A 25,109-nucleotide genomic window follows, 5' to 3' on the forward strand; every position below is an offset into this window, starting at 1 on the left:
TATAAAGTAACACTTGTATAAAGTATTTATTAAGTTATCAATGCTAATATATTTTCACTGCATTGTGCCTTTGTTTTTTTAGCCCTAGTTTCAGTAGTGAATATTCTGTGGCTGATATTTTAGAACTTTGACTAATTTATTCAAAATATTAAAAAAAAAACAAATAAGAGAGTAAAATAACGTATTAGATATAGATGTAGATAATGCTAGATTGGTGAGAATACGCTCCTTGGTATTAACAGTCGTCTGCGTTTCCCCTAATCAATAATACAAGTGTTATTAGCCTACGAATGCACTTATAAACTAACCCCTTAAGTCTCAGTGATATTGCGCCTCAAATCAATAAGTCTCAACAAAGCAAATTCAATCTTTCGTTTGCAAAGCCCACCCGCCGTCGCAATTTTTCAAATCGTATTTTCAGATTTGTTCCTTCCATAGAAATATTCCAATTGGGGTCAAAGGTTTCAATTTATCGTGATAGCGAGAAAGAGGAAGACATTTTGTAGTGATAAATAGAGTCCACTGCAGCTAGTTTCGTTCTCAATCATTGTTACGGCTTGAAGTAAGCTACAAATCAATTTAGTTGACCTAACTCTGGGATATATACAGTTCATTTTCAGAATGATCGTCTAGAATAAATATTTGAAAATGAATAAACATATAAAATAATGATTAAATAAATGTTTCGCAAATTAATCTTTGTATTGGGTAAGAGATTACCAAAAATATTATTATGTGAGCCTTAGGGTACCCATACAGTATACATAATAGCATTTTGGCGTCGAATCGATTGCTTCAGTAACTGCCAGTTTTATAATGACAACATTGTGTAGGTTCTTACTTTACGTTATGCTATACAAAAAACTAAAGGAACGAATCTAAAGGATTTCTTATTTTATTTTCTGTAAATTTTCATAGTAATAATCAACACAAGCCCATTGAGGAAACTATAACAGTGAAGGCAATTATTTTTAATCCCTGATGGGTTAACTTGCAGAAGAAATGTTTCAAGGATTTAAACAATACGCCAGATGCAACTGTATAAAAGTTAAGTGAGCTCCGAGGTACGTTGACATTCTTCTCCAATTTAATTTTATACAATATGAGTTGAATATGCATTATGCATACATACAAAATGTTTATAGGTACATGTGTTAGAACTAGCTACATTGTTAGTTTCTCTGTAGCGTGAATGAGCCAACGTAACTAGCGTGAATCACACGTAATATGCTTTACAATTGATTGCAATCGGTCACTGAAATTATTGAAAGGCCTCATTAACCTGTCAGCTCAGACATAAATGCCAGTGACATAGTATTATGGAGAGTCGTTATTATATATTACTGATGGTAAGACTCTCATATGTGACAGTCCACCGAGGTACCACCGCAATGTCTATTTCTGCCGCCAAGCAGCAGAGTGTAGTCACTGTTGTGTTCCGGTTTGAAGAAAATTTTAACTAGTGTAATTACTAGACATAATAATTAACATCTCATGTCTCAGGATGGCGAGCGCAGTGGAATATCAAACAATACTTTGCAATTAAAGGTGTTGGATGGTGTTTTTTTGTTTATTGGCGGTCGTATCGCTTACCATCAGGCGAACGACAAGCTCGTCATTCAAAATACTAAAAAAATATATATTAAGTGAATCATTTGCAATGCACAAAAAGGACTGCAACAAAAAGAAACATTGATTTTAATAAAGGTTAATAATCACCAGTTAACGTTTACATTAACTGGTAATTAGCTTTAACATCAGCTATAAAAGGTGCGAAGGCAAAGAAACAATGTAAAGTCGTTTGTTGGTTGTAAAGACCCATTTAAATCAGTCCATTAGGTAATTTTGCGATAACAGTAAAATCATACTAGTCTTAAAGGCCATTCACTTAGCTCCTTCGAAGTGGATGGCAGGAGGCTAATACAATCAGACCGGCTATTGTAGCAATTTCCAAGGAATTCACATAAAGGAACCATCGGACCGTACCATTCTCATTTTTCATAACGATTTTGTATTTATTTTTAAAGCTTATTTCCACAAGGATTTCTGTGTTCGTGGCACGTTCCGATTCGTTTAATAGGAAATTTAGAAGTGTTAACGCTTACATCATTTAGCAATAATTTTATTATTTGACCAAAGAATGTGGAATAGTTCAAGATGGCGGCAAAAATAAATGAATAAAAAAACCTGTTGAAATAAGTTATGAAATTCATAGAATACAAACAATTTAAACAATGAAGAAAGAAAAATCACAGTTTGGATCGTTGCCAATGCCTCGGCAATTTTAAATAGTGCTTTTTGCAATTTCCGACATTATATTTTAAAGTGTGTTGTGGATAAATAAATAGGCATTGTGTTACAGTTGGCATTTCAAACATTTTAAAGAAGGAATTACATGGAATTAATGTAATATGACGTCATGATGTTCACATTTAAATGCGATATATTTTAAGGATCACTGAGGTTGGATTTGAAGTGTACTAGCTTACGTAATAGGGTACATATCATTACGGTAATGCAAACGCATTCACGCCGATGCCCGGGACGTGCCACGATATAAACTAGAAGAAATGTAAAGAAGAAAGGATTTCTCACTTAATATTTGATGGGATACAGTCACTTGCATTTATTATAATATTGTATTCCAGGTAATAAATACCGTAGTGTTAGTAAAATAATAATAACTTAAAGACTAACGTTAGTATCAGTTGTTATAATAATAATCACTACATAGTATAAAATATAGTCGCTTTTTCTGTCCCTATGTCCCTTTGTATGCTTAAATCTTTAAAACTACGCAACGGATTTTGATGCGGTTTTTTTTAATAGATAGAGTGATTCAAGAGGAAGGTTTATATGTATAATAACATCCATTAAATAGTGGAGAAATACTGTTATTTTGTTATGGTATACCCGTGCAAAGCCAAAGCGGGCCGCTATGTTTTTATATACAACGTTTTTCTGTTTTTATATAGTGTATTTAGTATCAGCATTGCACCCGTGCGAAGCCGGGGCGGGTCGCTAGTTCTATATATTATAATGTGATTAGAAAGGAGAACGTATTGCTGGTGGTAGGATAAAATTTATATCCGCCCGGCGAGCGATCATCGTACACACGGTACTAAAACCCGCCATAGTGGCCCACGTAAGTGTGTTGCATTCCGGCATTACCCTGTGTATATTTGGTCCAAACAAGCCGGCATAACTATGTCGACTGTGGAGGAGAATCATTTCTCGTCAGTCGAAATTCTATTGGACCCAACTCCACTTACCAATAGGTACAGTCGGGTCACTTTTCTGTGCCCGTATTTAACAACATATGTTTACAAAGCTCTTAATCTAATAATTATTTTGTAGTATTTATTTTGAAATATAGACTGTGCCAAAAATAATCCTTTTTCAATCACTTTAATGGCAAAAAATAAATGAGAATGGACAAAATGGAAACAAGGTAAATAATACAAGTTGAGTAAGGCTTTCAGAAGAAGACACAAGATCCAAAAGTATCGCTAATATACTGTCTAGCCCACCGATTATCTCTACGTGAATGATACGATGAAGTTGTATAGAACCAGAAATAAAATTATATCTTATTCTTTACCGCAAACGAAAATAAATATTATAATACAAAAAGATTTATGTTCTTGTGTAGCGAGTAATAACTGATAAGACGAGTGCCGACCAACGGTTGAAAGAATTGAAAAATTAATCCGTTGATTATGTCTAGCAACACGTATACTTGATATATTTTACTTGATAAATGTGTAAAAGTTTTATAGAAATTAATTTGTTTAAAAACACTAAAACCATAAATTACATCTACGTGCTTATGGTGTTACTAATAATTAAAAATAACTCATAATTGTAATAATTAATTTATTGTTACCATAATAACGGTAATGTTACGCGTACCTTGACTTGTCATAAGTAATACTATGTATCTTAGCTTACGTGACTAATTATTTTCTTTTAAAATTGTCGTTTTTATCTGTCTGAAATATTAATGACGTATTTTTATGCTTTCTTTGATATTAAACGTCATTGAATATAATAAGGAAACTAGCAAGGCACTGTTATGTAACAATTACGACGTTAATTAGTGAGGCGGATAGCGTCCTGAGTTCCGATAGCAGACGGACCGGTTACTGTTACTACTTTGCTAGGCTTTCTATTGTTAAACATTTATTCATTTTACTTTCCCTAGAATTTCTTTTATTTTATTCGAATGTCCAACAAACCTATCACATTCATACGACCAATTATATTTTTAGCATAATTTCAGCTTGTTTGAGGTAAAAAAAATGGCATGTCATGAAATGAGATCTCCCTGCCATGTACTGCTAGATGTCATAAAATCCTGGAGAGGAAACGAAAAAATGTCCGCGGATCAGAGCGAGAGATTTGAAATCAACCATTTGCTTTTATAGACTACTAGATTCGTCTCGGTTCATTTACATTCGAGGGCCCCTTTCGTTACCGAACTGATATTGTGCCTAGCTTAAATATTCGTTTACGATAAGGCGAAATTGCTTTCTATACAAAACTCGGATTCTGTAGTGACGAAAAAACAGAAATAACTTGAATTTTCCGCGTTTGATGCCAATTGAGTGATTTTCTTCGAATCGTATATATTATTTACTTCTCTTACAGACGAATGTCTTCTTATGTATTACCTGTACATGAAACGGCAAAGAAGTTTCTGTATTTGACATTATTTATCAGTGCATTTTTAAAACAATAGATTTAGACCAGTATTTACAAATCTCACTTAGCTAAGTACGGAGCGATGCTATGATAGAAGATCTGTTTTTCAGTTTGTTCGCCATGACGGCCTTCGCTGTGCATAGGCTGAGGGGGTGCAGTAATTGGCTAACATTGAGTTATAATTTTAATTCAGTTGGCTGTCAGATAAACAAAGTTGAACAAAGCTAAAGAAAACTATGAATTTGCCTATGCATTGGCGTGTACTGTACATCCTTATAGTACTGTTTGTGAATACGGGCGTAAGTTATGACTAAGAAAAATGTGTTTTGTCTCAAAAACCGATTTGAGTACACAACCTAGTTGGGTGCTTGAAAAATCTTTAGTCTAAACTTTTTAAATTAAAGTGAGATTCTTGTCTAACTCGAAGCCAACAAACTTCACCCATTTCTTTTAAGGCACACTGTTGGGTACAATTGTCTGTGAATTTTCTTTCCTTAATTTTTTGTACTCTTATTTTAACGAGGTTAAACGGCACGAAACAGGTAATCCATAGTCTTTGACTTGCTGAGAGTTCTAGCGACCTAGAATAATATTGTGATCAATTACGATCAACTACATATAATTAAATCGACTGAAAAACTTGATTTAATAATTAAATGTTACGTAACATACTTGAAAAGTAATCATTTATTTAGAAAAGTATGTTGGCTAAAAAGGCAGCAAAAGCACTCTCCACTCACTTTTTGAATTCGATTGATGCCAGCGTTCCGTTACGTATCATTAAGTAGAGGGTTATTTTATTACGCCGAATCAACATAAAACTCTATATTTCGGGTAAATTGCCATTCTCGAGAATCAGATTCCATTAAGAATAATGATTGTGAATACATTGAGTAATGTTATTCTCATACGGTGTTCAAGTATATTCCTGGGCTGCATACCTGTCGCCACGTACATAAAATTCTGTTTCCATGCGAAGCGTGAAATTGTGATCTACGCTAACATAATCGCATAGGCATTTACCGATAACTCTGATATATTATTAGCGGTCTCGTGGCGGTTTCATGTGAGGATATGGAAATAACTATCCATCATTTCGGTAGGCAAATTTGAGCACATAACGTAACTGTTATGTTATGGGGAAGTAACATTTCAATATATTTAGCCAAATATGTTGAGCAGATATCTTGCAGCCATGGCTAGCTGTCATACAAGTTTCAAGATCAGCTAGTATGAGTATATATATTCAGTTTGGGTAGCAAATTATAGCTTTTTTTATATTATTACAAGTTTATCATCGTGGCTTAGTCCGCGTAAACGTGTTTTTCCGGGATAAAAGTATGACTAAATATTTTAACGAGTTAAAAAGGAGCCCATGTCCTTCCTAAGTGCACAAACTATTTCCACACAATTTTATCTAAATCCATTAATTAGTTTTTAAGATTATTGTCTTCGGACACACACATAGACGTGGCGGGAGACTTGGTTTAACAATATGTAAAAATATATTTTATATTATTTTTACCGAGGAACAAGTAGGTGCATTTTACTACATATAAATTATTTTTGATTGAACTGAATTTATTTTGTGAAGTAAATACATAACAGTTTCTATATGGCACATGTTTTTAACAAGAAAGAGACCAAACTCTTGCCAAATGGTATCGTTACAGTAAAGACGAATACCGTCTCTTCATGAATATGCGACAACGAGGCCAAAGCCTTAGGCCAAAACCCCAGTATTCGTCAACTTATAGGATTTTTTGTACACAATATTTAAATAAACAAATAATGAATATTAATGATTTATATGATGATATATTAAATCTTCATTTTATATTTCCATCATAAAATGTTATGATAATAATCGATACCTAAAATAATATTAGGGTTTTCGCAGCGATTTCGCCTTCGTATAAGCGGAAAATCATTTAAATTTTTATGATTTTCCCCGTGTCCCGTTTATAACGATATTAGTTTATTTATAAAGTTTTCACTGCTTTATTGTGAACACGTAAAACATTCGGCGTTTATTCAAATAATTTCATATGCAAGTTCAGTTTAAAGCCCATCGAAACGAATTTATTTTGAAATTTATTACATTGTGATATTTTTTCGATAGTTTCACTTTGAGTTTATTTTTCACACTGTAGTTTATATTTATGTATACGGTTAAAAAGGTTATAAATTAATAACATAACGCAAAACTATTCAAAGCTTAGATAAAAAAGCTTTGAAATCAAGGATAGATAATATTATTTATTTTTCTTTCGCAAGATCGTAAATCGTATTCAAAAGTATATGAAGGCAGTGAAGATGAAGATTTTTGCTTGCTTTACTTTGTATATTCATAATTCAGACTTCTCGAGCGTATGGTAATGTCTATTTGAAGTTAAAAGGAACTGTAACGTAAAACAAAAGCGAACAGATAAAATGGTAGACTTCGAGATAAGCTAAGGAACGGTTCACCGCAAACTTTTTCTATAAAATTAAGGGCGATTAAACTGGTGTCTTAACGATTACATTGAACTTTAACCTACTGCGATTTTCCTCTCCTTTGATAAGATCATTACGAACAAAACAAGAAGGTAAATGGAATTGTTTGAGTAGTTTATTAAGAGCATGTGCTACGTCGTAGCGCCGTAGCGCCGTCGCGTTACGGAACGTAGCCAGTTTCATGAAAGGCTACGATACACGCGTTAGACATAAAATATTTATAAAAATAGGTAAATATATTGCATTCTTACTGATCTATACATTTTATAAAGTTTGAGGCTTTGTTTGTATGTTTGAAGGCATTAATCTCAGAAACAAAAAAGTAGACTTCCCTTTCTTTTTCATTAATGGAAAGCTACATTACGTCTGTGTGCTAAAGGCTACTTTTATGTCGGGAGAATATTTATCCCGGGAATACTTTAACAGGCGGGCGGAGCCGCGGGAAAAAGCAATATTTGATATTGAAAAGGTGTTTAAACGTGTTTGTTGGTGAAAGGATATCAGATTTTACCGACCTCATGTAGAAACGCGTCATAGTGGCTGGCCGTCTGATTGCGTTTCGAAGTCAGCCAGTGCACACGTACCTATAACCCAAGCGGGCATCATTCTGTAACGTCTTTCATTATTTTTCATTGCAGTGGGGAATAGAAGGGTAAGGTTTTCCAAAAGTAACCCGACATAAAATATAGTTATTAGTATTATTATAAATGCGGTCTGTTTATCGTTTTAATGGTTATAATTAAATTTTAACTAAATTTCAAAAGGAAAGTCGACAGGAATCGGATTATATGGACCTTTCACCACTGCTACATTGTAATTATTAACAATAAATGTCAATACATCGTTCCACGATAGAAAATGAATCGTATTTTTATGTCCATACAAATCCGATACGTACACGCCATAATAAACCTTAATCCGTTAGACGTTGCGACAATGTAACTAAGCACATCGTAAAACGCTCAATTTGCGATTGGTGTTCAACTAATATTTAACATTACTAGTGATTTTAGCCTTTCTGAAGTTCGCCTTGCCGCGGTCGGGACGTCGACAGAACAATGTGTAGAAGTAATTAAATTTACCACATTACATTTCAGGTGCATGGCAACTTGGTCTCTTTGAAGCGGCGTAACTTTGATGCTGAAGTATAAATATCTAACAGACGTTTATGCCCTTTGAGTTGTTAGTGTTATTACTGTGGTGTCTCTAAAGGTTGGTTTGTGTGTTAATTATGATACCATTGGCGAAGAGCCCATAAACAAATGCCTGCCGGGTTCCATTTTGTAATTGACGTAAAATGTAATTATTATTAGAACGATTTGCTTACCTCATTTATGCATTTTATTAATACCTATGAGTTGTGTAGGGTTCCCTTTCGAAACATTTAACCTTCCGCCACTGATTGACACATTAAAATTTAAACAAATTATTTGATTTTTATGGTCAATAATAAAGTATGACATATTAAATAATTTATTTATAGTAAATAAGTTTTATCTTCGAAAACGATCGTATGTTTACGGGTACACTTAGCTTGTGTATAACAAAATGTATAATCACTGTTATAAACACCAAAACAACACAAAAATCGATGCAAATGAACCCAAATAAAAAGGAAACATTTGATTATATTACACCGCGAAGGGAGAAAGTGGAATTTAAAGACGTCGACGTTATGCTAACGAGGGGACCACAATATTTAAACGTCCTTCATTCCACGCTCAGCTTTCATTTCGAGTGTTTGCCGCCAAAACGCTCCTAGGCTATTAGTCAGGCACAATGTCGGACACGTTGGGTTTTTATGGATCGTGTCTGTTTCTTGGCAGGCTGCAATAGGTGGCCTTGCTACAATGGCTGAGAGCGTCCCGCCTCTTCGAAAATAGTTCACTACAACATGAATAACAAATGGTGTTTGAAAAGACACGTCACAAAGCGCCGCCTGCCGTGTCACAACTTTGATTGTATTCGTTTAACTCGGGAGAAGTTCACGTAATAAAATATTTACTCAAGTATGTCTGCACGACGCCACATTATGGGCGTATGTACTATATTATAACCTAATTTTCTACATTTATGCACAAAATACCACCTATTTTATATGACCCTTTCCTCGAAAATATTTCTTACTTAATTATTGCAAAAATTCATTTTTTTTGTGAGTCTCCATGTAGGTTTAAAAATATGGTAGTTTATGAAATAAACGAATAATATAATTATTGATGTCGGGACGATAACATAACATATACATTTTATTCCAATAATACATACTATAAAAATTATCATGTGCTCATTTCGTACTAACTATATTTATTTAAAATCCTCTGATTTTCAGCCTGACCTAAATATGACGTAAAAATGGACAAAGAAATTGATAGACAATGGTCTTCGATTTTCGACAACCTTAATGATACAACAGTTAGTACTGTTACCGCAAAGACAGTGAGGAGGCCAATTAGTGGATATTGCTAGTCCCATTCACCGTTTCGTGCTACTCTGAAATTGTAATTAGGTATGTGGCTGAGCCTAGCCGATATGGCGGTTACGATACATAGTATGGCCCGCGGCTTCGACTGCGCAAAAGGTTTTACCTAAGATATAAGTACCATTATGTACATTTTTATAGCTTGGATTGACGAAACCAGCTTGCCGTTCGCCTGATGGTAAGCGATACAACTGCCCATAAACAGAAGAAACACCATCCAACATCTTGAATTAAAAAGTATTGTTTGGTATTCCACTGCGATCGCCATCCTGAGATGTGAGATTTTAAGTCTTATAACTAACTGAACAGAATCCGGTTGAAATTTCATATAAATTTGTGCGGCGGTTTCGGTGCTAACTTTTTTCAAACAGGCCCAAATATGAACACACTTTCACGTTTATTTAAAAAAAAAAATATGATTAACGTTAATGTTGAATACAGTGCCAAATATCTTCACACATTTTTGCATTTGTTAATAAGAAGAAGTATTCATTGACGTTTATTTTACCAAAATTTTACTTTTTAAAACGATGGAGCATGAAGTTCTTTATCTTGAGTGAGTAAGACAATCGAAATTGAGCCTTAAGGACGCTAAATATTGAATGGAAAAATATCAGGAAGCAGCAAAATAACAATATAAGCAAAGAAAAGATTGACAGAAGAGCTGATAAATGTTGAAGAACCAATTTTCGTCAACACAATATAGCAGATTTGATTTCGCGCGGTTGAATAAAAAGTAAAAGGAAAAGCACACCTCTCCAATCGCACCGAAACACGCTCCATTAAACAATATGCTCCAATTTAAATGCAAATATGTTTAACCGTGGCGCAAGAAAACTCTATTCAAGAAAACGTATTTAAACGGTTATTGTATGAGATGTTATCGATACTCGATAAATAGGCTGACACAATTGGCGGCATTAAAAGGGTATACGGGCACATAAGTATTATAATAATAATTGCGCAAAGTTCATCGTAACAGTTAACAATGTCGATAAGGTGTCTCGAATACAAAGAAATAAACGGTCCTGTTTGTTCGGGCGACGTCGAAAGGAAAAGCAATTAGGTAGAATGCAAATAGCGAAATGTATTGTAGTACGCTCAACATTTGCATGACAGGCGGGGCCGCATTCCCAAGCTTGGCGGCAAGCTCATTCCCTATAAGCTTCCGTTCAAAACTTCCATATTCCAGCTGAAAAACCATTGGTCTATTAAATCAAACTTTGCCTGAAGCGTCAAATGCATTCTGTTAAACTAAAGGCTGATGACTTGGCCGCGGGATGGAAGAGCCATCTGTTGGGAGCATTTTGACTTAATTACCATGCTTTAAACACATTTATAGGACAAAGCTGAACAAGTTAGCACTCTCGATAGCAGCGAACCGGTAATGTTTGCGGATATTCGTTGATAAAAGGGGTTTTAAATTTGGTTAACGCGTTTAGGCATTTTTACGCGCTGTCCTAATTAGGTAGAGTAATGTCCGCCAGTGTTAAATATTTAACAGGTTAGGTTCTTAAAGATTTGGGACTAATTTGAAAAGCAATAACAACGCTACGCTTACTTTTCCTTGTCGTATGAGTGAGACGTTCATTGGCACAAGTATTTCTGCAATACTATTATAATTAATTCACCGTTGATATATTTTGAAACGTTGTCTCAGACTTTTCCTAGTATCCACGCAACAAGCGAACTTTTATCTTACAAAAACATTAACGAGGTAAATTTTTAACGTTAATACTCCGTGCGGGCTGTTTTACGATCACTATCGTCTTAACCCTATTAAGAATTCATTTGTTTCCCACAGAATTGTTTTCTACGAACCATTTACGTGAGAGGCTATTGCGATTTACGCAGTGCCGTTCGAAGGAATTGTCTAATTAACCTGCCTATTAAACAATTTATTACATCCCCCAGAACGCTGCGAAGGAACTTTGTTCAAAGCTATTTACTCGCGTTATTAATAAATCACTTGGAATTGTTATTAGACATCTATGTTATACGATGTATTGTATCAGAGTTTGGTTATATGGTATACATACTATATTGTTCGGATAAAATATATCTGATTTAAATAGAAAATGTATTTCTCTTAGAACCCATGCAACTGTTGTAACGTTTAATAAAAAATATTCAATAACTTTATAATTTTACCGCACTTACTTATTACTAATTTAAGATGTGTTAATATAGTTGTTATAAAGAAAAAACAATTACACATAGGTATATCAATATTTAAAATCAGTGCGAGGGCAGTAACGTGTACATTGTGGATATTACTAAACGCCTATGTTATTTGTAGCAAAAAAAAAGGTTATGTGAACATTCAAAGGATTGACGTGTACATAGTACATTACCCTTGTGTGAATTCAATCAAATAATGCCTACAAACATTTCGCGGCACGAGCGTAGTTCTTTTTCTTTTCCCTATCGAAATACTTACATATTACATTTTGTTGTTGCTTACATAACAAATAATCTGAGATATTATTGAGTTTTTATTGATTTAATCTGTGTGTGTTTGTGAGCTACGTAATGATTTATTAATATTATGATGTTCAGAAACATTTCGTTGTTGACAGTTGTTGAGAAAAGGTAAATTTGCGTCATATATTTTTTTTATTTAAAACATAGGAAAGAATGACGAAATTGCTTATTAATAATTATAATACAGAATGGAACTTAATTCAATGTTTTACCAAAGAGTATGCACAATGACATAAAATAAATCTACAATGCAAAATACAAAAAAAAAGAAATATAAACAAATGCCATAATGAAGTAAAATTACATAACACACAAAATGTTTGACTACCCTGATCAATGTATTTTTTATTTTGCTTTCTAAATTCTACAGAATTGTTATATTTTCCTGAATATGTTTTGAAAAAACACTCAATCAAATTCCACCGTGTATAAACTACGTAATATATTGTAGTCATGCATGTATGTTTCAGGTGCAGAAAACTCACATTGTTATTTTAAACAAAGATATTTAAGTGGAAGGTGGCGATACCCGCAGTCCCGCACTGATTTTCGACACAGCCGTCCATGCCCTCATTATTATTTTAGGTCAGTAGGCAGATGATTTTGTCAAATTTATTTATATTACAATGAAAATGGCCACTCTTAAATGTCAAGAGTTACCCGTCCATGATTTATTTCCGTTGGCAACTTTAGTTTCCATCTTGAAATAATAGCTGCTATCAACATTGAAGCCGACACTCTTGGAAAGATTTAGCGCTTTCGACTTACTTAAACAAGAATATCTACGACGACAGTAATAAGCACTTCCTGCGGCAGCTCTTATCAATTCAATATCATTTTCGCTTTAATATGACATCTTTTTATCGGATTTCCTTCAATTCCTGTGAAATGAATTGTTGCTTATAGGCAATTTATGAAAGGAGAGGTTTAGTTTGCATGTTATGTGTCACGAGTCTACCTAATATAGAAACAATTTGTTAAATACTTTTTTATAATTAATACTGTTATGTACGGTAGGTATGTAGGAGGCAACAGTTCCAACTAAGTCTATACATTTTGTACAAGTAAGCAAAATATCACTGTATTATTCCCTATAATAATGTATTGGGGCAACGTAGTTGATTGCATAATACTCGTCCTAAAATGGGAAAAGATAAACATTCTAGGACAGACTAAAATAGGCTTCAAAGGTCCATCCCAATCATGTCACTGGGCCGTAACTGAATTTATGACAAAAACGGGCGTTATTGTTTAAAATTCTTCCGTCTACGAACTGTTAAAAATCTCGAACGACCTTTGAGATTTACTGTTGGTGGTATTTCAATAGCAGTTTCAAAGCGAAAGCATTCACAATCGTTCGGATTTTTAGAGCAATAAATTGTGCACGTGCTTGAAGCGTTAGCCCCCTTATTTTGCTACCGGCTATCGAACTGTTCCGCCGGAGTTCTCCGCTAAACGTTTCGGCAATTAACATCGGACCGTTCTATAAATTAATTTTATAGATTTTTGCGGTATTTCAGCTTACGTTTAAATTAATTGCAGGAATTCAAAGTTTTAAGTACTGGGTTTTTCTCGTGGCTCCACCTGGATTAATGTCCATTATTGAAATAATATTTGGCATTTCCTTTTTTTGGGATAATGTAGTTTTCTAGCAGTGATAAAAAAAACAGAATAGATGTAGTAAGTAGTTTTAAATATAAGCGCGTTCCGAGAAAAAATACACTCTTCAGCTTTATACAATAATATGGATGAATTCGTGGTATTCCGGCTTGCACTGAACTATGTGTTTGACGTATATTATTTCAGTATTCAGCTTATACAAAAGCAAATATTCATATCTCAATTCCCTTTGTGCATTGCGCAATACGACATAGTTGTTAGTTAACGTATCCTAATTAATTAGTTGTATAGTGTTTCTCTTCGTTGTCACATGATATTTAAGTTGTATTAGTTTCTTTATGAAATAAAATATTAATTATTTCTATTGTAACTAAATGTATCATGTTCTTTCGCTTTGTATTGTTTCTAGTCGCAAAAATGAGTAAATAGTTACGAATAAAGAGTGAAATACACTGTAAAAAGTTATCTATACATAGAATAAAATTGTGTTAGGCTGTACATGAGACGTCTTACATGCACATTATAGATATTGAAGTAAAATGGCGGTGGGTGTTGATCTTTATTAGAGCAACGTAAGCCAAAACAACAGTTTTTAGAATTTTGTCTGTTCGTTTGTATGTTTGTTTGTACACGCATCACTCCAAAACTACTGAATGGAATGGAATGCAGTTTTCACCGATGTTCTGCTAGAGATCTAACACTAAATATTGACTTCAATTTCTCCTGGGAATTGTCCTGGTTTAGTTTTCACGCAAGCGGAGCCGCGATCAAAAGCCAGTATAAAATATGCGCCAGCGTACGAACACTTAACAATATTTCATACGTTTTTGTTTTAAGAAAACATCGTAGAATGAACTTTATGCTGTTCATTCTTCATAGCGCTATATTGAGGCCAAGCTATAAAGTAGTGAACTTTTGTTTGAGCAAGTTTCAATTGAAAATTTTGTGGGCATATGCCAAGCGGATATATTTAGGACAGATTATAATATGTTTCAGATATACGTATGTTTTGAATGTGGCGAATAAATAGAATCCTCTTCGCGTGTTATCAAATTTATCTCATCTATTTGCGCAAGAAATCGTCTGGCCTATTATGTTTGTGAGATGAGTACCTACAGAGGTAAACTAATTTGGCACGCATTCAAACTAACGACTCATATTTGAACGAAGGATCCTTATTATCTTGGAGAGCTCGCGGCTTTGCAAGTTTTCTTCCGAATACGTAATCTATATAATATTGTTATACGCACTTAGGTAAGTATTGAAAATATCACCGAGGAGGCACATTTTTAGAATTCAGTTAAGGATATATTTGTGTGTGTTGCCTGTTATTAAAACCCTCTGGTTAGGTTGTTGAGTGCCGTGGCTCGACATACGAGCGTATACATTACAAGAATCCTTAGAAATTACCCGAGCATGGATTATCAGATAGTACAATACAGTTTATTATTAATTAACAAATCTAATAGGAATCGCCCATCGGTTTAGTAATAGTATACTTGGTCTATGAAATTATAGACGGCTTGTAAATTTGATTTCTAGGTCGGGTAACTAAAAACTGTTTATGTTAGGCTTAAATTAAAAAAGTGTTATATCAAAATTTACACAAAATGAACTGCACCTCATGGTAAGCTTGAAATCACTTCAAGAAAAAGGCAAGGATGCGAATAGTTCACAACCATTAGTAGCCAAGTTCTGACATTTCTTCCCTAGTAAGAGAATACAATGTAAAAATAGTTATTTACTGCTCAAATTGTCTACCAAATTGCCCCTTACTCAAGTTTTATGACATTTGCGACAGGATGTAGAGCGGTGCTATTCTGCGAACGGGAAACAGTCCGTGATATTCATCACGGGCTGAATTAACGCTGTATATGTTGTTTGGAATAAAATAGTTTTTTCTATTATAAAATGAGTTTTGTTTTGCGACAAATTGAATATCTTAAACATGCATCTACTGTTGTTGTTCAGGGACAGTCGTATCATTCGTCTCGTAAAGTAAAAAGAAAATCGTTTCTGGTTGTAGAATATTTGTATTCACTCGGATAGCGTCCACCATACACAGAGTGTAAAACCATAATGACCCATGAAAGTGTGCGGCGCTCCGGGATCAGCCTGCGTATATCCGGTTTCAAACGGGCATGATTATGTCGACTGGCGAGGAGTAACTTTCTTGTCAGTAGACACTGTATCTGGGCCCTACTCCACTTACCATCAGGCGTAGCAGAATCACTTTTTCGTGTACGTATAATATAAAAAAGTTATGGAAAGCGTGCCATTTTGGAAGGATTTTATTATGATTAATGTGGTCGCTGTTTAAAAATTGTACGAGTAAGATATGTGAAGTATACCTACATTCAATCAGCTTGGTGAATCACTCCTAATCTCTTTCAAGCCTAGTCCTGCCGTTTGAAAGTTAAAAATAAAGTGGATATTAAGCGGAATTATCTTGGAAATATTTTGTAGGTACCTACTATTTTTTCCTTCACGTCGAAACTTTATTCACATTCGTCTTAGGTTCAGTATTTCTAGTGTGCATTTTCGTTTTATTTGCTTGGTATACTAATGCATCACATTTCGGTACATATCGGCGCATATTTTCTAACAGCATAACTTTCTCTCGATATCAAGTGCTCTGGGTGTGGCTTTAGCGGTACAAATTGGTTTTGCCGCTGGTGAAACTTTAAATTGCCTATTTGGTTTATTGATTGCGTATTTTATCCAAATAGTGTAGGCCGAGGAATATACTAGTTCAATGCAGAGCAGAACAGTGTCTACATCATGCTGGCTCACTATTACAAGGTCCTATGTAATTTATTCCGTTGCAAAACTGAGATTAAAATTTTTAACATAGGTAAACATTAGAAAAGAAAATTATTCTTGGTGCGTACTTTATTAACGTTCGAGATCATTGGGAATTTTGCACTGAAAAAGACATAATTATGTGATACAAAATTCAATTAGCACATCAAATATAACATAGTACCTTGTAACAGTGAGTCAGCGATATTCCACAGCTCACTAGACTCGTATAACATGAGGTTGTGGTCTGTAGGCCCCTGAGATTGCTGTTAAGCGTCTACCATAACTAGTACACTTATTTTGATAATAAATAGAATGAGGACGTTCTAAGATTTAATTTTTTACTCGTCCTGATACAGATTAAATGATAATGATAAAAATTAAAGGTGCTACCCCAAAATAAAATGTCGCTGAACATAACAAAATATCGACAAATAGATTAACCTGCCTCCTTTAGAATTAGTTTAAAAACATAATCATTTTGATCTTTAAAGGGGCGGAAAATTTTGAGGGTTGAGAAACCCATACATAATTAATTATAAACCTTGACGCGAACAGGGGTTTGTTGGTAACACTTTTCATTAATGCTATTAAAACAATGTAGCACCTATTTTGTGTTTAAATAAATTTTATAAATCAAGACCTCTTTATTGACAAATCACATTTAAAGTAAATCTTCGTCCTTTTATTAATCACGTAATTATCTATTACGAAGCCGCAAAGAATTTCTCAAAGCAACATCTTCCAGTGAATGCACATCGGCTGTAAATATAACGCCTCGTTTCCTAACAAGACCGACCGATGGCGAGCCGAATTTGAACATTTTACAACACACTTTGTATCCCCAAGCGCAGCCAGCCACAGAGACATCAATTTTCAGCTCGGGACAGTCTCTCACGTCCCTGCAGACGCCTCCGCGAGCCCAGCAAGTCGCCGCTGTATTACCTAGCGCAATAGCAAAGCGAAAACAGAAATTGTGAATTGATTTTGGCATGCTTGGAAATTGGTCGTCATGTTCGTTAGAGTTTAACTGTCTATTGATTTATTGATATAGGATACCATCGATTTTACTGCATAGTTGTTCATGAAAGTTAATGTCATTTAAGTTGGTTGCAAAACTGGTTGATGGGGCAAATAAGTAGCGATGGATGACGCATGTAGAGTAATACATGGTTTCGAGGAAAGGGGGTAGGAATTTTTTTTCACATACAGAGCTGATTGAAGATGATAAAAACACAGTGCATCACCTCAGATGGTGCATGACGCGTGTTACCACCAGTGGCGAAGGGTCTGCCGGGCTTCCCTTTCGTAATTTATGTAAAATCTAATGTTTAGGAACTATTTGTTACCCGCATCAATGCATTAATTTACCTTTGGGTTACCTTTCAGAAAACTTCACCCTTCGCCGCTGACGGCCATATACGGAGATACTTAGCTCCCCGTGTCGGCTATACGCCTATGTGAAGAGAACCCGTAGGCGGATGCCCAATATACAAATGCACTAAAGAGGATTGCGGACTGCATGCGGATAAAATCCACAACCGCAGCTGCATCAGCGAAAACACAAAAAGACTTAGAACCAGCGCTAGCGGTGTACTGCTCTACCATTACGTGCGTTTTTTATCTGGTAATAAATTTTCTACGTTGTGATTTCCGAATAGAGTTGACGACGTATCGTCGCATGTTAATTTCTCGTATATTTTCAGTTCTGTTTGGTTTTATAAAGTCATTTCTTAATAAAAGGCGTAAGTATGCACGCTTAGTTCTCAGGTCCGTAAACCTTCACCTTTTTAAAATGTGTGAATAATGCTGCGTTATATATAGTGTGCCATATATTTCATTGAACACTTTTAGGTGAGCATACTTCACGTGAATTTATCTAAAAGTACAATAGCTTTTGAGTCTAACAAAAATACAAAAGCTAAAATTCCAATTTAATATTACACGATAAACACGAAGGTGGCACCGGCTCCAATTAGGCATGAAACAAAATGGTGCCCCTGGGAAATATCTTGATGGCACTTTTAGCTCACTTTACATCATAAAATGCAAGCTTCCAAAAGTAACGGGCCATTTTAATCCTAATTCAAGTCTCTCTTGGTAAGAGTATTAGAAGGTTAAAAGCGTAGGCAAAAATGGTAAGTGCTGCACCACTACTGTATTATTTGTTTGCGTCGTAAAATAGTTCAGTAGGTCAAGTCATCACGGTCTTGTCTTTATCCTACTAGTTGAAATTAGCGCAATGTATTTTTATTGTAGAATTGTTTTGGGCTATTGTAAAATTATTCACTACGTTTTCGACCTCAACGCTCCGATAAATTGGTTTTTGTGTGACCTTTATTTTATTTATTGTTACTTCAGATCATTCTCCTTGATATTTTCTAAGGATTATAGGCAGATACGGAACGACGTATCGTACATTTCTTTGTTTTCCATTAGCGCTAAAGATTGTAGAAAGGCATCATACGGCCCCAGGGTATATTATTTAACAATGACATCAGACCCAGGACCTCTTAAAAGAACTTGTGATCATAATATACAAATATAACTAACCCAATGTGGGCTTCCCGCTGTTTCCTGCTTTAAACACATCTTTGTATGAGTCTGGTAATCTGGTTGGTAAAGTTGATAAAACCATTTTAGCTCTTGAATTAAAACAATGATTTACTAGAACAATGCACCATAGCAAAAACATTATTGTGGGATTGGCTATATACGAAAGCAACCGGAATAGATATTTTATAATCCATTTAAATTAAGCGTACAGCTCGGCAGATAAGCTGTAGTTGTTGATTGAATCTGAACCAATCAAATCTAGAAGTTTATTGGCGTTCGAAATTAAAAATACCTTTTTAAATTCTCTTTGCTAACTCGCTTGTAATGCTTGCAGACATTTCGGGTATGTTTCTACATAATAAATGTAATATCTTTCTGAACAATTTGCTTCTTTCTATTTAGTAAATATAATGCATTGATTTTTCTTTAAGTTATATCAAAAATCTATTGAAACCGTATTTATTTCGATATTATAAGTGCCAAGGTTTTCTTCGCATCTGGTTTTACGCGTTTCTTGGATTTTTTCTTTTTCGTCGGTTTGCTTACTTCTTTGATGCCCTCGCCTCCAAAGTCTTGTTGCACAGACCAGGGCATAGCTAGATTACTGATGCCTTTATGCGTCATGTCTTTTACATGAAAACGGTTCCATGTGAAACAGCACACGTTTAATTTGTCTTTACAGCCTGGGACTTCGGTCAGGAAGCGGTATCCAGTGCATAATCTGTAGTTAATGCAGATTCCACCGAGTGTCCAGCACGGAGTTGTCATCATCGATCCTGAGAATGGAATTTTTAATATGTATTTTTTCTATTAAAATCGCATTAGGTATATGCAATATAGAATGCAACAACAAAACTCATTTAACAACTAACAATTATTTGCCTTTCAGGAATGCTAGTAGGACCTATATTATATTCTTTTAGCTTAGAGATTCTTCAGTGGGCAAGAAGTTTCTGGAAATGTATGTATCAATATTTACTTACTCCGAGTATCCGGTTGAGACGCAAGCGAAGCAAAAGCGGTATGGTAAGCCAGCAACTCCGCTCTTAGATCTTCGTACTCTTCGTCTACAGATAGGTCTAAGTTAGCATCATTCCTCAGATTGGATAGAAGCCCCGCGTCAATGTCTCTGACCTCACCAGAGTCATCTCTATTGTCAGGTACAGATTCAACAAGCGACAATAATATTAAATTCAAAACTACGAAATGCAACATTCTCTCAAATTGCGGCGGCGATGAATTTTAGTGCATAAATAAATTTCGTTGTGACTTTATTACTATTAAAATCATAAATTTCATGATAAGCCGAGCACAGTGTGAAGTTTTGCAATCTCAAACTGAATTTACTTTGGACATAGATTTAGAGTAGGTGTGCTATGGACTTAGACTAAAATCTGTTTATGATTTACTTTAATAACCAACAACTTTAGTAAGAAAGTCACATTATTTTATATAAATTACACAGTATTAAACCTTAAAATTCGTGTAATAGGACATCATATAAAATACACCGCAGCAATGAACATGCAGAAGAATAGATTCAATTAGCGCATAACATTTTGTCAACAGTATTGTGTTGACAATCAGCATTCGAAACAAACATTCCATGAAACATTGCAATTATGAAAGGACTGTATGTACAAATAGACACATTTCCCAAATGTAAAATCGCAGGTCATAGATTGTCAATTATACGCAGATGTGACGGGTATGAAGCAAATAAATTTTAATTGGTTCACAGTGAGAGAGCATGTCAGGTATCTATCCAATATGTTAACGTGTAACGAGAAGTTTCGCGTTCAGGGTTTGCAATTGAAAACAACTTTATTCGATTTAGGAAATTCTTATTACCGTGTTCGTTGGTTGAGCCAAAAAGAATATTATGTCACCAAAAACCATAATAATTAATTCCTATAGAATTTGTTAATAAGATTTAAATGTAATTTTTATATTTTCTAGTCTAAATTTAAATGATTAATTTATTTTATTATGATTTTTATGCATATATTTTTAACGCTTGACCGTATGTAATATAGACAATAAAATGTATAAATACGACTAATTTCAGACTTTGAATAATAGAAAAGGTGACAGCCATACGATATTCCCGTTTCAATTCACGGCCGGTACACATGTATGGTAGACGCGTACAGTGCCGGTCATCCCACTGAATTATTGAACCACCCGTCATGGAATCAATCGGGCCCGCGCATGCAGACCGGACGTAACAGTCTCGCTCCAAAAACCTTCCTGCCACATCCCTTTCAAACATATTCACACACGAAAATTATTTCTATAGCGATCGCGATAGACATCACAAAGGATGGTAAGCATACCAGAAAGTTATAGATTGAAATACTTTTACGGATATTAAAAACGCCCAATGTTAAAATCCCAGCCCGAAAAAGAACGGAATTCGATTAACCTATATGTTGGAAAGCCGAGTTTATTTTAAAATTCAGAGTAAAAATGCCCGCAACGTCGCCGGAATGTTATATATCTTAACCTTCCAGTAATTGAATAGAGATGATACAGCAAAGTCTTTTGTCGAGTGAGTGGGAATTTCAAAGAGCGTGACGACGGGTGGCTCGGATCGTCCATTCTCAAGCGGTCGTCTTTCGCGATGTTTTCTATAGGCAATTGGTTTTTTGGACTCTCAATAAAACCGCATGTGGCGTAAAAGGGTGCCGTAATCGCGTCGACTATTTTCGCTTTAAATTTAAGAACGTACATAAGATTTTAAATTCATCTTCATTACTTTACGAAGCGTCTGCGAGCAGTTTTGCATCTTTAGCAACATAGCTCTGTGATTAATGGTCTTCGCAATGTCATTTTGCTGAGTCCACGCCCGGTGTAAACAAACTTTTACTTAAATCGGCTATACCTCCCCTAATTGCTTTCAGTCAATTTTGACAGCTTGTTAGATGAAAACAAAGGAAGACTTTTACTTTACCAAGGAAAACAAATTAACAAAAATATCCTATTATTTAGCTATTGTCTACAAAATAAAATGTACTGAAGCATATTCAGTTAAGCGTGCCGAAGAAAGTATTCTTTGAGGACAGTCGGAAATAGTATTCCGCAATGTGTCTACACATATAAGTGGTAGCCCTTAGGGTTCTTGTTAACTATAAGCTTTGATGAATATTAGAGATTTTGTAAAGACCGTCCATGCGGAAAACTATGCGTTTAACGACGTGTAAAATACATTTTCACGAGTCACGAGCCGCGGATTGCTGTGGGTGACTTTGAGGTTTGACTGAGTAAAGGTGCGAACAGGATCGTTTGTACATGACTAATGGATAGTGCTCGCCGCCCTCTCTCCCAACACTTGTATTGTGCTGATAAAAACGGAAACAGTGCTTTGTAGAGAGAAAAAAGAACGTATTGTAGTACACTATAGTGTTCTTTTTCTTATGACGATTATGGTAATTTTATTTATGCGATGTTGTAATGAATGCAAGGATTAAAAGTATAGCCACATTGCTGCGGCCAATTAGTTATCTAAATATTTTATGGTCTGCATTAGCTAAGAAAATATTACGAACACTACAAACGTATTTCTCTATAAGTTCTGTTTGTTTATATATACTTTTAATAAAGCTTAGAGAAACGTTCAGGGTGGCCAATACCAAGCTTATAACAAGGACTATTAGTGGTATCGTGGCTTGTGGCTTGCTAAGAGCAGTAAATATTATTGATTCTCTGCAATAGTTGTGTTTTTTTTTATTTAAGCACGGCAAGGTGCACTGCACCTGATGGTAAGAGCGATGCCGTCCAGACGGAGTATCGAATGGTAACAAGTGGCTATCTCATGCCATTTCACACAATGATGCCGGTCTATTGGTATGCTTCTTCACGCTACAGTGGAAGGACCCAGGAATATAGGAAGGAGGAAACTCAGGTAAACTATTTCAAAACCTGATGGTGCGGCAAAGAAAAGAATTGGCGAACCTATCGGTTCGGGCCGTGATGGTTTTAACCATCAAGCTGTGGGCTTGCATGCCACTACGCGTGGTTCTGCTGAGGAAAGGAGAGTAGAAGAGAGGATCAGATTGAAATTTTCTCTAAAACTCATATAAAGTAGGTAAGAAATACTGCACTTATTTGTTTCTGATTCTTATCGTCATGTATGAAGCTCGTCGAGTGAATGTATTAGGGCAGGCATGTGAAATGATTTGCACAGATTAACGTTGCAGCCAGTAAATGGAGGCTTGTCACGCATGGTTACCAAGAATGTGTTTACATTATGGGCAACAACGGTTTAAAAGAGTACTAGTTTATGAGTTGAAGAACATGACGTCACCGATATTACTATGCGGGCGTGCGAGCAAGATAGCGAGGTAATCCAACTAAATACATGAGTATTTAGTTGGATTACCAACCATAACTGATATGAATCAGTATTTGAAATACATTTGCTTCGTGTTTTAACTAACTAAACTCTTTGCATTCAAAATAATGTATAAACTGGTAATAGTATGATGATAATAAGATGTAAATATTAGAAAAAAACACATATATCAACTTTTTTCATAAATTTGTAGGTATTTTTCATAAATAGTGTATACACGCTAGATGTACACAAAAAAATCGCTTTTTTCGTGGATTGCCCGGATAAATATATGCCTAATGTGGAAATAGCTTCTTATTGCGATAAATAGCCAGAAACACGAGAGCTAGATTGTGAAACCCTTATTATTTATTACAAGGAAAATCATCTTTTAAAATGTTCTTTCTGTTCTTGACATTGTAATTCATAGTATCCATATTAATAAATGCCTACATAGTGAGTTTGTTTTTCTACAATGTTTTCATATTAAATCATGTAATTGGTGTTCTCGGGAAAACGGCGCTCTAATTTTATTTTAAATAGCTATCGCTTGGAAATTTATAATACCTTTAGAAAAAAAAATTACATATTATTTCTATATTATGTTATTTTAACTTTGTTTGTTTCAAATTGTTTTATAATTTGGACATTGTTTTATTAATTTATAATGAAAATGCCACTACTATTGTTGATATCGTACATGTCGTTCTAAAATATACAGTTTAATTTGGAACCAATACATGTAAATAGACAATTTAATGAGGATTATTATACTAGTTTAAAATTTTCATTAAAACCTAATTTTTTTAAAGAAAGTATTCGTAAATGTTTGCATACAGGAATATGCATACGTATTTTTGTTTATTTGGAATGAATACTTAAGGTCGTTTGCTCATGGGATAGCCTTAAAATATTTTAACGGAATAAAATATGACAATAACATAAGGACCAGGGACATGGAGAATTAGTTTCTTACTCCGTTTACGTATTGCATTTTCATTCTGTTTGCAAATTATTATAATATTATAAAAGCCCTTTTAAAACGTTCCATGGTTAAATTTCTTTTTTGGCGCAAAATAATTATGAAAATTAATTAAAACTCATTTATAAGCATCTTTCTTATCTTTTCGTGACAAGGGAACATGAAAATATCTGCCCGTTTTATCAATAAAGGAACGAGGAATTATTAAACAGTGTGTAGGCTGGCGTGTAAGAGGTCCGTAATATATTATTAATGAGATAAAAACAGCCACTTTGCCGCCTGTCTTCTGACTATATTCGGGTACTTAGCCCCGTTTTAACTAGACATTATTTTAAAAGCTTCATGAATATTTAAACGACTTGCCATCGTCACAGCAAACGGACAGAATGATTTTCCGTGGACAAGTGCTCAAAGCGTTTGTAATGTTCAATTGAAGGCGGTTCTCCAAAGGACTCTCGACGCTTGACACATCGTCTCAGCAGAACCAACATTAATTTATGGCAATTTCTGTGGACACTTAAACGATGTTTACACAGATGTAAGTTCACAACTTCCACTATTATTTGAGTTTTAACTATAAATAGGGGCTGTAACTTTTATGTCCACCTGATTGTCCTAAATTAACATTTGTAGTATTCACTATATTTGTA

General features: G+C 34.7%; 1 protein-coding gene and 1 long non-coding RNA gene across 2 annotated transcripts; one reads left to right on the forward strand and one right to left on the reverse strand.

The window, feature by feature from the left end:
* Positions 1 to 17,198: 17,198 nt before the first annotated feature.
* LOC115441890 lies at positions 17,199 to 21,016 on the reverse strand. Its single transcript, XM_030166810.2, has 3 exons — positions 20,128 to 21,016; positions 19,142 to 19,920; positions 17,199 to 17,533 (listed from the first exon to the last, which is right to left on the reverse strand). Exons 1-2 carry the CDS (start codon positions 20,357 to 20,359, stop codon positions 19,604 to 19,606), a joined length of 549 nt encoding a protein of 182 aa, XP_030022670.1. The 5' UTR covers positions 20,360 to 21,016; the 3' UTR covers positions 17,199 to 17,533; positions 19,142 to 19,603.
* Positions 19,396 to 20,120, forward strand: LOC115441891. The gene is made up of 3 exons (XR_003938509.2): positions 19,396 to 19,487; positions 19,827 to 19,942; positions 20,034 to 20,120. It is a non-coding gene; the product is annotated as an uncharacterized LOC115441891 (long non-coding RNA).
* Positions 21,017 to 25,109: the final 4,093 nt, after the last annotated feature.

The sequence above is a fragment of the Manduca sexta genome, chromosome 28 (genome assembly GCF_014839805.1).
Source record: "Manduca sexta isolate Smith_Timp_Sample1 chromosome 28, JHU_Msex_v1.0, whole genome shotgun sequence".
Classification (NCBI taxonomy): domain Eukaryota; kingdom Metazoa; phylum Arthropoda; class Insecta; order Lepidoptera; family Sphingidae; genus Manduca; species Manduca sexta.